Source organism: Sorex araneus, chromosome 6, assembly GCF_027595985.1.
Source record: "Sorex araneus isolate mSorAra2 chromosome 6, mSorAra2.pri, whole genome shotgun sequence".
In the NCBI taxonomy this organism is placed as follows: domain Eukaryota; kingdom Metazoa; phylum Chordata; class Mammalia; order Eulipotyphla; family Soricidae; genus Sorex; species Sorex araneus.
In genome coordinates this window covers 134,384,521-134,397,294 of record NC_073307.1, presented here as the reverse complement: position 1 = coordinate 134,397,294, position 12,774 = coordinate 134,384,521, and the positions used below count along the sequence as shown (strand labels likewise).

At 37.4% G+C, this 12,774-nt stretch overlaps 1 protein-coding gene across 1 annotated transcript in view; it reads left to right on the top strand.

Annotated features, from left to right (window-relative positions):
• CCDC73 (coiled-coil domain containing 73) overlaps positions 1-12,774 on the top strand; it is a 90,037-nt gene that overhangs the window by 28,500 nt on the left and 48,763 nt on the right. The window contains 4 exon segments of the mRNA XM_004607967.2: positions 1,292-1,366; positions 9,553-9,591; positions 11,543-11,678; positions 11,954-12,033. Of these exon segments, the coding sequence (XP_004608024.2) occupies positions 1,292-1,366; positions 9,553-9,591; positions 11,543-11,678; positions 11,954-12,033 (330 nt within the window).

Genomic DNA, 12,774 nt, shown 5'->3' with positions numbered 1-12,774 from the left:
CTTTAGGCGCAGAGGGTCCGTTTCACTCTCAGCAGCTCCGAATTTATCTGGGCCGAGGGCGTGCCGGTTATACCCACTTCCCATGAGTCCCTAGGAGCCCCAAGTGTAAAAAATCGAATACCTCTGCATTAGAAGACTTAGAAGATGGCTCTTGCCATGTGGATTCTGCGGCCGCCACCACCATTTTCTGTACAGGAAGACAGGGTGGGGAGGAAAGACCCACCCCCGAGCAGCACAGAGTTGCAGCCCAGTTCGCAGTCCCAGTGCATTGCTATTAGAAGCTGTGCTGGATGCCCAAATGTGTTAGATCTCTGGAATCAAAATCTTTAGGCGCAGAGAGTCCCTAGACTGTAATTTCTTATAATTTAGAAATAGGTAGAACCCATGGAACTAATGTTACTTGACCTCTAATATTTTAGTTGAAAATACTGACACCTATTAAATTAAAAGACTTACTAGACTCTCCTTTGTAGTAGCAAAGTTAGTCATAGAACTCAGATCACTTCAGCCCTCAAATAAATGCTTTTCCCACTCTCGTACCATATTTTTTTCTTCAAGTGTATGTTCAGTTTTTTTTCTTTAAATTTGTTGTGGGAGGGGGGTAGGTCTTTCTCAGTAATGTCCGCAAAACATAGCTCTAGTGATGTCATGTGGTGCTAGGTATTGATCCTGGAGCCCAGAGAACATGAGGCATAGGCTACAGCCCTTTTCCCCAGCCCTCAATGGTCTTTTGGTTTTTGGACCACATCCAGTGTAGTGCTCCGGGATTATTTCTGGCTTTGGGCTCAGGTATCACTACTGGTGTGAGATAAAGCCTGGTTGGCTGTGTGCAAGGCTGGTAATTTACATACTGTACTATCTCTGCCCAGTGTTGTTTTTAATATAATTGCCTTGTTAAAAAAAAAATTAAGATGGTTTGGATCTGCTAACAGATCAACTGAAAAGACATAGTTCTAAAAATCCCAGAAATTCATCAGACATTAAATACTTTCTCTAGCTATTCAATAGTTAATAATGTGTTTTATTATATTAATGAACATAGATTTATAATATTTATAATTTGAGTGTTTTTCTCTCCCCCCATTTATTTATTTTTTAAATTGAATCACAGTGGTATATACTTTTACAAAGTTGTTCATGCTTGGGTTTCAGTAAAGCTTGTGAAATCTTAGATGTAGAGTAAGACATTTTGGTTCTTGAGCTCTTAAATTTTTCCCATTAATAATATCATTACAGTATTTCATGTATTTCATTACATGAAAGTATTGAAATATAGATTTTTTATTTAAAGGGAAAATATCAGCTTGCTGCAGAAATAAAAGAAAAAGAAATAGAAGGATTGAAGGAAACATTAAAAGCATTGCAGGTAAATAACTGAGTATTGCTTAAAAAGTCATTTAATATTATATAAGTAAATATGATTAGACACACAAGTCAACAAGACAAAAATTAGCATATAATGTATAATCTGGAACTTCTTTCTGAGAACCTTGAATTTCAAATTAATAGGGTTTTTATTGACCTTTCATCTTTAAAATAAACATAAGAATAACTGCACCAGTAATATAATTTTAAAACTTAAAAATATTTTTATTAAAAGAATGTTGTATTATAATTATATAAGCTTGATGTATTCATTATTATAAATCAACATCTGTATATACTAACAAAAAAGTTATTTTTTCAGTTTTAGAATATAAATTCTAGCAGTAGAAATCTTTTTTTACCCTGTTTTGTATTGAGATAATGTGATTTGCAATGGTTCCCATATTATTTTACACTTAAATGCTACTTCACCACCCTTATCATTAGGGAGTTACCTTCCACCACTGTCCATTGTCCCTTTTCCCTTATATGAGCTTTCTTTAAGATAGGGAAGAATTGAATCTTTTTTTTTACAAAGTGAAAGGGAAAATTGCGGGGCTGGAGGAATAGCACAGCGGGTAGGGCGTTTGCCTTGCACGCGGCCGACCCGGGTTCGAATCCCAGCATCCCATATGGTCCCCTGAGCACCGCCAGGGGTAATTCCTGAGTGCAGAGCCAGGAGTAACCCCTGTGCATCGCCAGGTGTGACCCAAAAAGCAAAAAAAAAAAAAAAAAGGGAAAATTGCTTAATAAGGTGGACGGCATGATTGGTAATTTGAGCCCCAGGGATAGTTTAGAGGAAAACTGAATAATTTTTTTTTTGTTTTTGGGTCACACCTGGCGATGCACAGGGGTTACTCCTGGCTCTGCACTCAGGAATTACTCCTGGCGGTGCTCAGGGTACCATATGGGATGCTGGGATTTGAACCCGGGTCAGCCGCGTGCATGGCAAACGCCCTACCTGCTATGCTATCACTCCAGCCCCCGGAAAACTGAATAATTTGACATAGCTAGTTTTCAAAAAAATTATACTAGCTCTCAGTAAAAACCTGGGGAAATAGCTTTCCTCTCTGCATAGAGACAAAAAGCAACAGTAGAAACAGGTTATAATTACTTTTCTTTCTTTAACTGGTGTTTTGTCTGGTCAATCTAGCTGGTGGTGAGAGTAGTATGTTAAAATCTCCTACTTTTATTATGTTTCTGGTGCTGTCTTTCTTCAGGCCTGTTAGTAGGTGCTTTACGTATTTTGATTATCTGTTGCTTGGTGCATAAACATTGGGTAATATTAAATCTTCTTGATTTAATATATGATTTGCTATTTTTTTTGTGATCTCACAAAAAATAAGCCTTGATCAGTATATAATCTCTTTAGGCATTGCTGTCCTAACATTTGGGGCTACTATTTGCTTGTATTCTTGTTTTCTTGATTTTTTAATTTGCATTTGTGTTTTTCATGACAGTTTGGATGTGTTTCTTCTAAGCAGCAGGTTGGGTTTGGTCTTCTGATCTATCCCCATCCCTATCTGTGTCTTTAATAATAAGCTTAGGCCATTGACATTAAGCAAAATTATTGAGATAGAGGAATTTTTTGCCAAATTTTAAAAACTATAGATTTTGGGTATCTGTGAAGTTTGCCTTTACTTCTTTAACTTTCTTTTATATATTTATTTGAGGAGGGGTGTGGATCACAATTGGCAGTGCTCAGGATTTACTCCTAGCTCAGCACTCAGGGATTACATTCCTGGCAGGTGTGCTAACTCCAGAGCTAACCCTGGTTGGCTGCATGCAAGGCAAGTGCCCTACCTGCTATTTTATATCTCCAGCCCCCTAGCTTTCTTTTATTTGTTCCTCTTATTTTTTGATAGCTGCTTTTTATAAAATAGTCAGGTTCTGAGGCAGGCAGAATGATAGGAAAGGGCCCATGGCAATGAAATTTCTGGGAAGTAATAGTCCCGAAACTGCAAGAATTAAGGTCTAGACCTGATAAGATATTCCTAGAGCCAGTGACAGAGCATGAGGAGGTTGAACCCCACAGAGACACAAAATTCAACAGAGACAGAGACTGCAATTAAGGACCTGAAAGAAGTTTATGACACCGAACAACCCCGACTTCTGCCAGAGATAATCCAGACCAAGGAAATACCCCTTCGACAACCACTCTAGCAATGGACTTAGCTAGAAAGCCCCACATTGGGCACCATGGGAAAACCTTATAAAAGCTACCTTGAACAAAGAAAGAACATACATTTCCTGCCCAAGCCCATGTACTGCTTGTATCTACATGGCTGAACACATGTATCGCCCAAGCACATGTGTTGTCCACTTCTTCTCTCTTGAGATGTGTACTGGGGTTCTCTCCACCTCTGGAGAAGCCCATGTTTTCCCTTGAATGCATTACTGTCTGTCGATCTCTTTGCTTTCCCTCCCTCCCCTTCCTCAAAAACTCTCCAGATAAAATCTATTTTTATTTCACTGCTTATCTACTCTTGAAATTATTTTTTTGTGAGACAGGACAAAATGTATGTGGAAACCCTGGGTAAGGCTCATTACTGACTTTCTAGACAGTATTAGTTCTAACCTTCCCAGCTGGTCCTGGGGTGGTGGAAGCAGAAAGTAACCAGTCTCTCTCCACTCTGCCGCAACCAAGCCACCCGTGGGAGCCCACTGACTTCAGTTCTATTTGCCTCTTTTTGGTTCTGACTTCTAAATATATTTAAATTTACCTCTGAAGTTCTGAGTCTGTATCCCCTCTTGAGTACAAAGCAAGTGTTTAATTAGACAATTCCATTATTACTCTTCTCATTTCCCACATTTCATGTTTCTGCTATCTTGCTTACTTTTTGCCTTTTGTAGAGGACTATTTAGAGCATTTTTCAGAATTGGTGTAACAGCCATAAATTTCTTTATAATTTGTCTATAAAGCTTTGTGTCACTCCTTGAATTTAGGTTATAAACTAACTCAATAAAGTATTCTTGCTTGGATATTTATTTCATTCAGCATGGTATTTTTATCATATCTCTGTCAAGCAAGAATAGATCTGTTGTGAGTCTCATGGGATTTCATTATATAAAATTTTTTCTTTGATCTTTCTGCTCTTAGAATTTTATGTTTTTGGCTTTTACCATTTTAATTACAATGTGTCTGTGTTTCTCTGTTTGTATTTATTTGGAACATCCTGAGCTTCTTGGATCTGGGTATGTGACTTTATCCTCAAATTGGAAAGTTTTCTATTATAATTTCTTCAATCAAAAATCACTCCTTTTTATCTTTCCTCTCCTTCTGGAACTCCTATAATGTGTTTTAGTTCTCTTGAAGCTGTCCCATATATTATTGTTTTTTTAATCATTTGTTTAATTTTTTCTTCTTATATACTTAATTTTTTTCCCTCCTTTGACACCCACCACCAGTTTTACTCTTCTATTCTTTATCTATGTTTTCATGTATATTTCCCCCTCTTCTGTTTTTTATTGATGGTTTTGTGTATCCTGTTCAAAAGTACACTTATTTCTTCCTTGACTTCTGTTACTCTGATCTTGAAACCATTTATTTATTTATTTATTTTTTTTTTACATCACAGTGGCTATGTTGTTCTAGTCCTTTAAGCATGGGCTGAAACACGTGATAGAAACTGTTCTCCTTAGTCTTTGGAGAAGATTTTCATTGACTCTTGGTGCACCCCTGTAGTCTGTCAGGTGCACTGGGGGCATGAGGACTGCTTTTGTTGTTGCCTGGGGCAGGAAGCTCTTGTTCTACTGCTTTTCATCCCTGACTTAGAATGGCAGCTGGTTGATTTCCGGGGAGTTTGCAAATATATACCTACTGTAACTGTAGGCTTTGAGCCAACATCTGCATTGGCCTGGGTCTTGCCTTCAGATTAGGTACTTTATTTTATTTTTTTTGCTTCTTGGGTCACACCCGGCAATACACAGGGGTTACTTCTGGGTCTGCACTCAGGAATTACTCCTGGTGGTGCTCAGGGGACCATATGGGATGCTGGGAATCGAACCCGGGTCGGCTGCGTACAAGACAAAGGCCCTACCTGCTCCAGTCACCCAGATTAGGTATTTCTAAAAGGCATATTTTCAGTTCCATGCTTCCTTTTTCCAAATGCTTGGCCATACTTGTGCTGTTTCTGCTCCTTCCTTTCCTTCTTCCCTGAGGTCCAACTTTTTAATTGTTGTGCTGCTCCTTATTCACTATGGAGAATCTTCTGGGAGTGAATTGCTGGGCATTCTGTGCCATGTTCTCTGCTGGGCTACTCACAGAATTCTGTGTTTAATTATATTTTGTTGTTGTTGTTGTTTTGTTTCTTTGGTGAAGTTTTTGCTTTGAAGACCTAGTTTAATCTTAGATGGTTCCATTCTTCTACAAGGAAAGTCTTAAAGAAGAATAAAATTGGAAAGAATTTATTATCAAACTACTAATTCTAAAGTGATATATAAGATCGTATATATTGTCACAGAATAGACAAATAGGCCACTGGATCAGAGTATAGTTCAGAAATAAACATAAGGCAAAAGTCATATTGCAGTGCAGTGGAGAAAAATATGCTTGCTTTAATATGTGCTGCCATTTCACTTTAAATAGAAAATCAACATAAAAATTGGTTCTGTGGAGTCCAAGAACACCATTCCCCATGATGACCTGAGCTAGGCATTTATCCATACATGATCTGTTCTTCCCTCCTTTTCTGTTCTTGTCACACAGTATGTGTGACTTGATTTAGTTTAGGTACACAGTCATGGATGGGCAGTATTATGGTTTGTTGGTTTTTTTTTGAGGGGGGGAGGTGAGGGGTGGATGCCACACCTGGGAATTCCCAGGGGTTAACTTCTGACTCTGTACTCAGGAATCACTCCTGGAATGCTTGGGGACCACATGGAATGCCAGGAATCAAACTGGGCTTATTTGTGTGGAAGGCAGGCACTTTATCCACTGTACTATCTCTGGCGTGTTTTGTTTTGTTTTGTTTTGGGGCTACACCCAGCAGGGCTCAGGGCTTAATACTGGCTGTATGCATAGTATGGGTCACTCTTGGTAAAATCCTGTGGTGCTAGGGATCAAGCCAGGGTTGGCCACATACAAGGCGAGCTCCTTACCACTGCATTATTGCTCCAGCTATGGATGGGCAGTATTAGGGACCTGTACCAGTCATGATTTGCTTTTTCTGAAGTGTAATGGACACCACTATCCCATGCCAATACAGAATTAGCAAAGTTGTGTGAAGTTTCCAAGATTGCTTCTGTCAGTATTTCTGACCAAGGAGTCAGACCAAAAATTTTCTATCTCTCAGGCAGATGCTGTGTTTATTTACCTATTATTCAGGTGCTTTTCAAACCACTGTTACTATTCTAGGTTCCAGGGTGAGTGAGTCTTTGAAGAGAAATTCCCTGTAGTTTTAAAATTCTGGGCAGTTTTTAAAAAGCCTGCCAGCCTTTTTTGTTTGTTTTGGTCTGGTTTAGCTTGGCTTTGGCCACACCCAGCAATGCTCAGAGACTTCTCCTGGCTCTGCATTCAGGAATCATTCCTGGTGGACTTGGGGGACTATATGGAATGCTGAGGATCGAATCCAAATCTGCCACTACCTACTGTACTTTTTCTCTGGTCCCTCTACCAGCTTTTATTTATTTACTTATTTTAATAATGTAGGAATACTGCTCTTTATTCAGCCATTGATTAAGCTGATTGAATTGGACATGAACTCCACATTACTTTTTCTTTTTTTATTTAGAATATTATTTTTATTTTATAATTTTATAATTATTTACCCCCTTCTCCCTGTTTTTGGATTCACTGTGAGATACAGTTACAAAGCTTTCATGTTTGAGCTTTGGTCATACAATCATCAAACACCCATCCCTTCACCAGTGCACATTTTCCACCACCAAATTCCTCAGTAATCCCCTACTCCCACCCCCGTTCCAACCCTTGCCCTGCCTGTGTGGCAGACAATTTCCCGCTTACTCTCTCTCTACTTTGATTACATTTGATATTTTGACACCAATCTCACCACCACTCAAACCTGCTGAAAAGGCAATGCTAGACAATTTGTTTTGTATTGTTTGTTATGGATAGAATATAATATCCAGGAAATTCTGTGTCATTCTCTTCTGGGAGCTTTAGTTTATAGTCTCTGGGTCTTGGCCATTAATGAGATTGCATGGCACCAGGCGCAGTCTGTGGGTGTGACTGCCAAGCTACTGAAAACTGGGAACCTGCGGGGAGGAGGCCCAGTTCGGATCCAAGCAAGCCTGGAGATCTCAGTCATGGGTTCCCACACACATGGGTTTTCTGGCCAGTGAGGTTCATCCTGTCTTGAGTGAGGCTCGTCCCCCTTTGGGGGAGGTTGTCTGAGTATGTGGAGAGTGGCCTTGAACATGGCGGTGGTTGGGTTCTGGATGTTTTCGGCTGCCAGGGCTCTGCTTGGGGTGGGGAGGGTGACTCAACCCACTCCCTCTGAAGTGTCCCGGTGAAGACAGCCTGGCGCACGGTCAGGACTTTCTGTGCACTCTTTTCCAGGAGCTTTAGTTTAGGTTCATCAATGAGTTTTGGCCACTGATGAGATTGCGTGGTGCCAGGGGCAGTCTGTGGGTGTGACTGCCAAGCTACTGGTAAACTGGGGACCTGGGGGGAGGAGGCCCAGTCCCCATCCAAGCGGGCCTGGAGCTCTCAATCTTGGGTTCCCGCCTACCTCTGCGTCTTTTGATCTCTTTCAAGATTTATGGGTCTCTGAAATAAGGCCAATAAGTGAGCTTATATAGCTGAGCCAGAGGTGGTTTGTGGGTGTGGCTCCCACATACCTAAGTTTTGGCCATTTAATTTCTTGGTAAACTTGGCCCCAAGTTGTTGGTGTCTGATCAAAGGCACAGCAGCAATTTTGGGGTATCTGGAAGTCTGAGGGCACCATCAGGCTGCTGATGCACTCACCCCACAGGTACAGGTTGACCTGCTGGTGGCACTATACCCCCTTCTATCAGCTTTTAAAGTGGGACTAGGGGATCATGCAGAATTAAAAGATTGTGAACACAATAAACTACAAGGGATTGTTTCACAACTTTCAAATATCTCCAGATACCAATCTTCATATCCAGAGTAATCTTTATTGGGAAGAGCTTGTATTTATCTTTTCTCCTTGTTTCAGTGCTGTTCTATTAATCCTTTGATATGGATTTCTGTCCAGGTTTCAGGACCTCTTTGTAAAGTATTCCTTATGTAGTTGTAGATAATGTATCTGTGAAAGAAGATGAGTTCACATTCTTATGTCACTGTCTTGAACCATCCTGTCTTGAAATGTCATTTTAAAATTTCTGCACAGAAATTTTTGGGGAGAGTGGCTCCCAATTAATACTCAGGGATCCCGAGATCTCTTCCAGTGACTCTTGAACAAACATGTCAGTGAAGGCTCAAGGATGTGATGCTGCGTGGGCCCTGCAGTGCCAAGGAACAACAGGGCCACCACAATGGTACTTGAGATGCACCAACTCCTCATCTTGAGATACACTCATCAATCCTTGTGGTGACAAGGATTAAACCTTGCAAGTGCCATAACCTTTGAACTATCTCCCTGACACCTAAATTCTGTACTTTTTAGGTTGTTAGCTTTTGGTACCTACCACACCTGGCAGTGCTCAGGGCTTACTTCTGGCTGCATGCAAGGCAAACTCCTTACCCAGTGCATTACTGCTCCGGCCTCAACTTTTGTACTTTTAAACCAATATTTTATTGTAATTTGTCTACCACTATTCCTCACAGTATTAGATAGATCATTAAAAAAATTATTGTGGGCTTCACACCCAGATGTCTTGGGGGTTGGCATGAGTGCCAGGGATTGAACTCAAGATGTCCCACATGCAAGGTATATGCTTTTTCATTTGACCCATATTTCTGATCCCAAGACAGTTAGCTTCTTAGTAGCATAGACTCTATTCTCTCTTCTGTTCCAATGTCTTACTTAGGAAAACTGGAATATTGTAGGTACCCCATAGACATATGTGAATAAATAAGTGAATTTATTATTTTTTATGTGGAAGAAAATAATGGAAAAAATATTTTTGGAAAATAAGTAAATAGTAAAAGTAATGCATGAAAGATAAATGCCACATTTAATAGCACATAGCTTTTATATCAGAAGGAATTTGTAACATTATTAAATCATTTTGGTGATAGTTTTTTCTCTTTTTTTCAAGGTTTCTAACTATTCCTTAGAGAAGAAAGTGAATGAAATGGTAAGAAATTACAAAATATAAATACATAATATTTTTGTCAGTTAGAGGTAACATTCATAAAGTGTTCAAGTTATCCTGTTTTATAGGCTAAATTACATACCAAAAAAAAACTTCACAAATTTATTTCCTGGTTACATAATATTAATATTTTGATAGAATCAACTTTATGAGTTGATTCTCAAAATATTAATATTATTTTGATTAATATCAAAATAATATTAATATTTTGATAGAATCCTCTACATTAAAATAAAACAGCAGCAACAAAGAAGAACAACAAAACTATATCCTCTTAATGTCTTTCCTAGGTATTTTTACTGTTTTTAATTATAGTCTGAAAAATTGAAATAATATGAAGTAGCATTTGTATACTACACTTGGGATATGGTACTTATCTTTTGTTGTTCAACAAGTGTTTAGGATATATATCTTATATAGTATGCTAATTTTATTTGTTTTCATTTTTATAAGCCCAACTTTTAATAGAATATTTGTTTTACTATTCTCTTTCCCTATTCTTGATTCAAAAGGATTTTTTCCATATATTTTTGAGCAAAATTCTCCATGTCCACTTAAATTTCAAGAGTGCTTCTTGGGCATGTGTACACTTCTTGTCTTCCTGCTTTGGAGCAGGCTATAAGACAGGAATATGAATTTTTGTGAAATATTTACATATATGTGTTTTTGAGAAGTGAGAAATTAAAGATTACTTCGTATAGCATTAAATACAGGAACATAAAGTAAATATTTTGCTTCTTTAAATTGTTTTGGCATATTAGAAAATTAGAGAATAAAAGAACAATAGAAAGATTGCTAAGCTTGATTGAATAAGAGATGTGCAGTTTCTGTCACTGTTCAGCTGGAAAGAATAAAGATAATATTGTCAGACTATTTTAAACTCTGATTTTAATTAAGAAGCTAAAAAACTAGATTCCAGTTTAGCTTTAAGTACCATGACATTTGTACTGAAAGTCATCTTCAACGCTACAGTGGTTTTACACAAAATAGAGTGAAATTGAATAATGTGCCCTTTGACCTGGGAGATAAGGCTACAAGTTAAAAGATCAAAAGCAACATAAAATGTGTTTTATTTTATTCCACTTTAAAATTTCATCAAAGAGATACTTGGAAACATGCTGTATACTTATGATAATTTCAGTTACTTCTGAACTTTTTGTTACTGTGAATTACAGGCTCTTAAAAAATACAAAAAGCAGTACATTATTTTATCTTATTTGACTGTTAGCACGATAGGAAATAAGATGACCACTCATGTTGAGGCAAAACTAGGGGATCACTATAAAGTTGTGTCCTAAAAGTTTTTAAAAAATAGTACTAAGAAACTTTTGTAAAAGTTGAGGACCTGGTATCAATGATCCCACTTTAAATACTAGTGAATTTTTGTCATGAAATTCAGTAAGCTTTTAAAATTTTTGGTAGAGTGCTAATATGTTCTTAGAGAAATTAATGCGATTATCTTTGTTTATTTATTTGGGAGACACACCTGGTGATGGTCAGGACTTACTCCTAGCTCATCAGGGATCACTATTCTCATAAAGTTGATTTAAATAAAAATATTTGAAAAATGTTTTTAAAATCTCTGTATACTTGCTGAAAGCAAATATAATCTCTAGATGAAAATTAAGTGGTATTTTATTTATTTATTTTTGGTTTTTGTACCATTGTGTTCTGGAATCACTCGTAGTTGGGCTAGGGGAACCATATGTGGTGGTGAGGAACGAAGTCGGGCTGGGCATATGTGAAGAAAGCGCCTTATCTGCTGAACTATTCTGCCCACTTAAGTGTGTTTTAGAGCAAAATAATGCAATTCATTACTGTTCATGGTTTAGTTGCTGATAATATTGACTACTGAATAGGCCTAGTGTCTTGGAGAGTGTCTGTTTTTATGTGTATTGTGTATGTGTAACATTTAAAATAACTATTCAAATAGGAATATAAAATTCAATTATATAATTTGGCTAAAGAAGATCACCAGAAACAGTTAAATGAGATTGAGAAATACTATTCCACAATAACAAGTCAATTTGGATTGGTAAAGGAGAATCATGAAAAATTAGAACAAAATGGTAGGTGCTATTTTATTTAAATTTCTATGTTTAATGGAGAATGTTAAAGAGATTATTTTAATAAATAAATAGAAATATATATTCATATTAGTGACGGGTTAATGAATATTTTATTCAATAATATTTATATACACAATTATATGCATTTGACTCAGTCTAATTATGTGTAATATGTGTATATTGCATTAAGACTGTTTTCTTAGTATATGTTAATGATGCTTTCCTTAAAATGTATACTGAATTTAACAAGTCTCTTAAATGTCTTTTCACTGCAGTAAAAGAAGCAATACAGTTAAACAAAAAACTCTCAGGTTTAAATAAAAAACAAGAATCGGAAATATGCAGTTTAAAGAAGGTATGATTGATACAGCTTCTTAGTATGATGTAAAACTCACAGTGTGTTAATAATCTTTTAATAATCTTCAGACATCCTCTTTGGATAAGTGGGGTGAGGGGCTTTCAGAGCTGAAAATCTTAAGCTTCAAATCATAGTTTAATCTTTTTGTTTTTTTTTTGGGTCACACCCAGTTGTGCTCAGGACTTATTCCTGGCTCTATGCTCAGGGATAACTCTTGGCAGGGCTTCAAGAACCATATATGGTATTTATAACAGAACCTGTGCAAGGTAAATGTCCTATCTGCTTTACTATCTTTCCATTTCTATCCAGAAGTTGTTTTCTTAAATGCATATTCATTTTATTCAGATTTTATACATAATCATGTTAGCTGTGAAAACACCAATGTTATTTTATCTTTATAGTATAAAATGTCTTTTATTTACTTTTCTCTTCTTGCATTAAGTAGGATTTCTAGTATAGTACTACAAAGTAGTAAAGAGGCGGTTCATCCTTGCCTTATTCCTAATTTTATTTATTTATTTATTTATTTATTTTTTATTGAATCACCATGTGGAAAGTTACATAGTTCTCAGGGTTATGTCAGTTATACAATACTCAAACACCCTTCCCTTCACCAGTGCCCATATTCCAACCACCCCAGTATGCCTCCTACCTCCCGCCCCCACCCATCCCCCCAGTCCCTCCCTTGTAAGTGATAAGTTTCATTTTGATTACTCTTTATCTTGATTACATCCCATG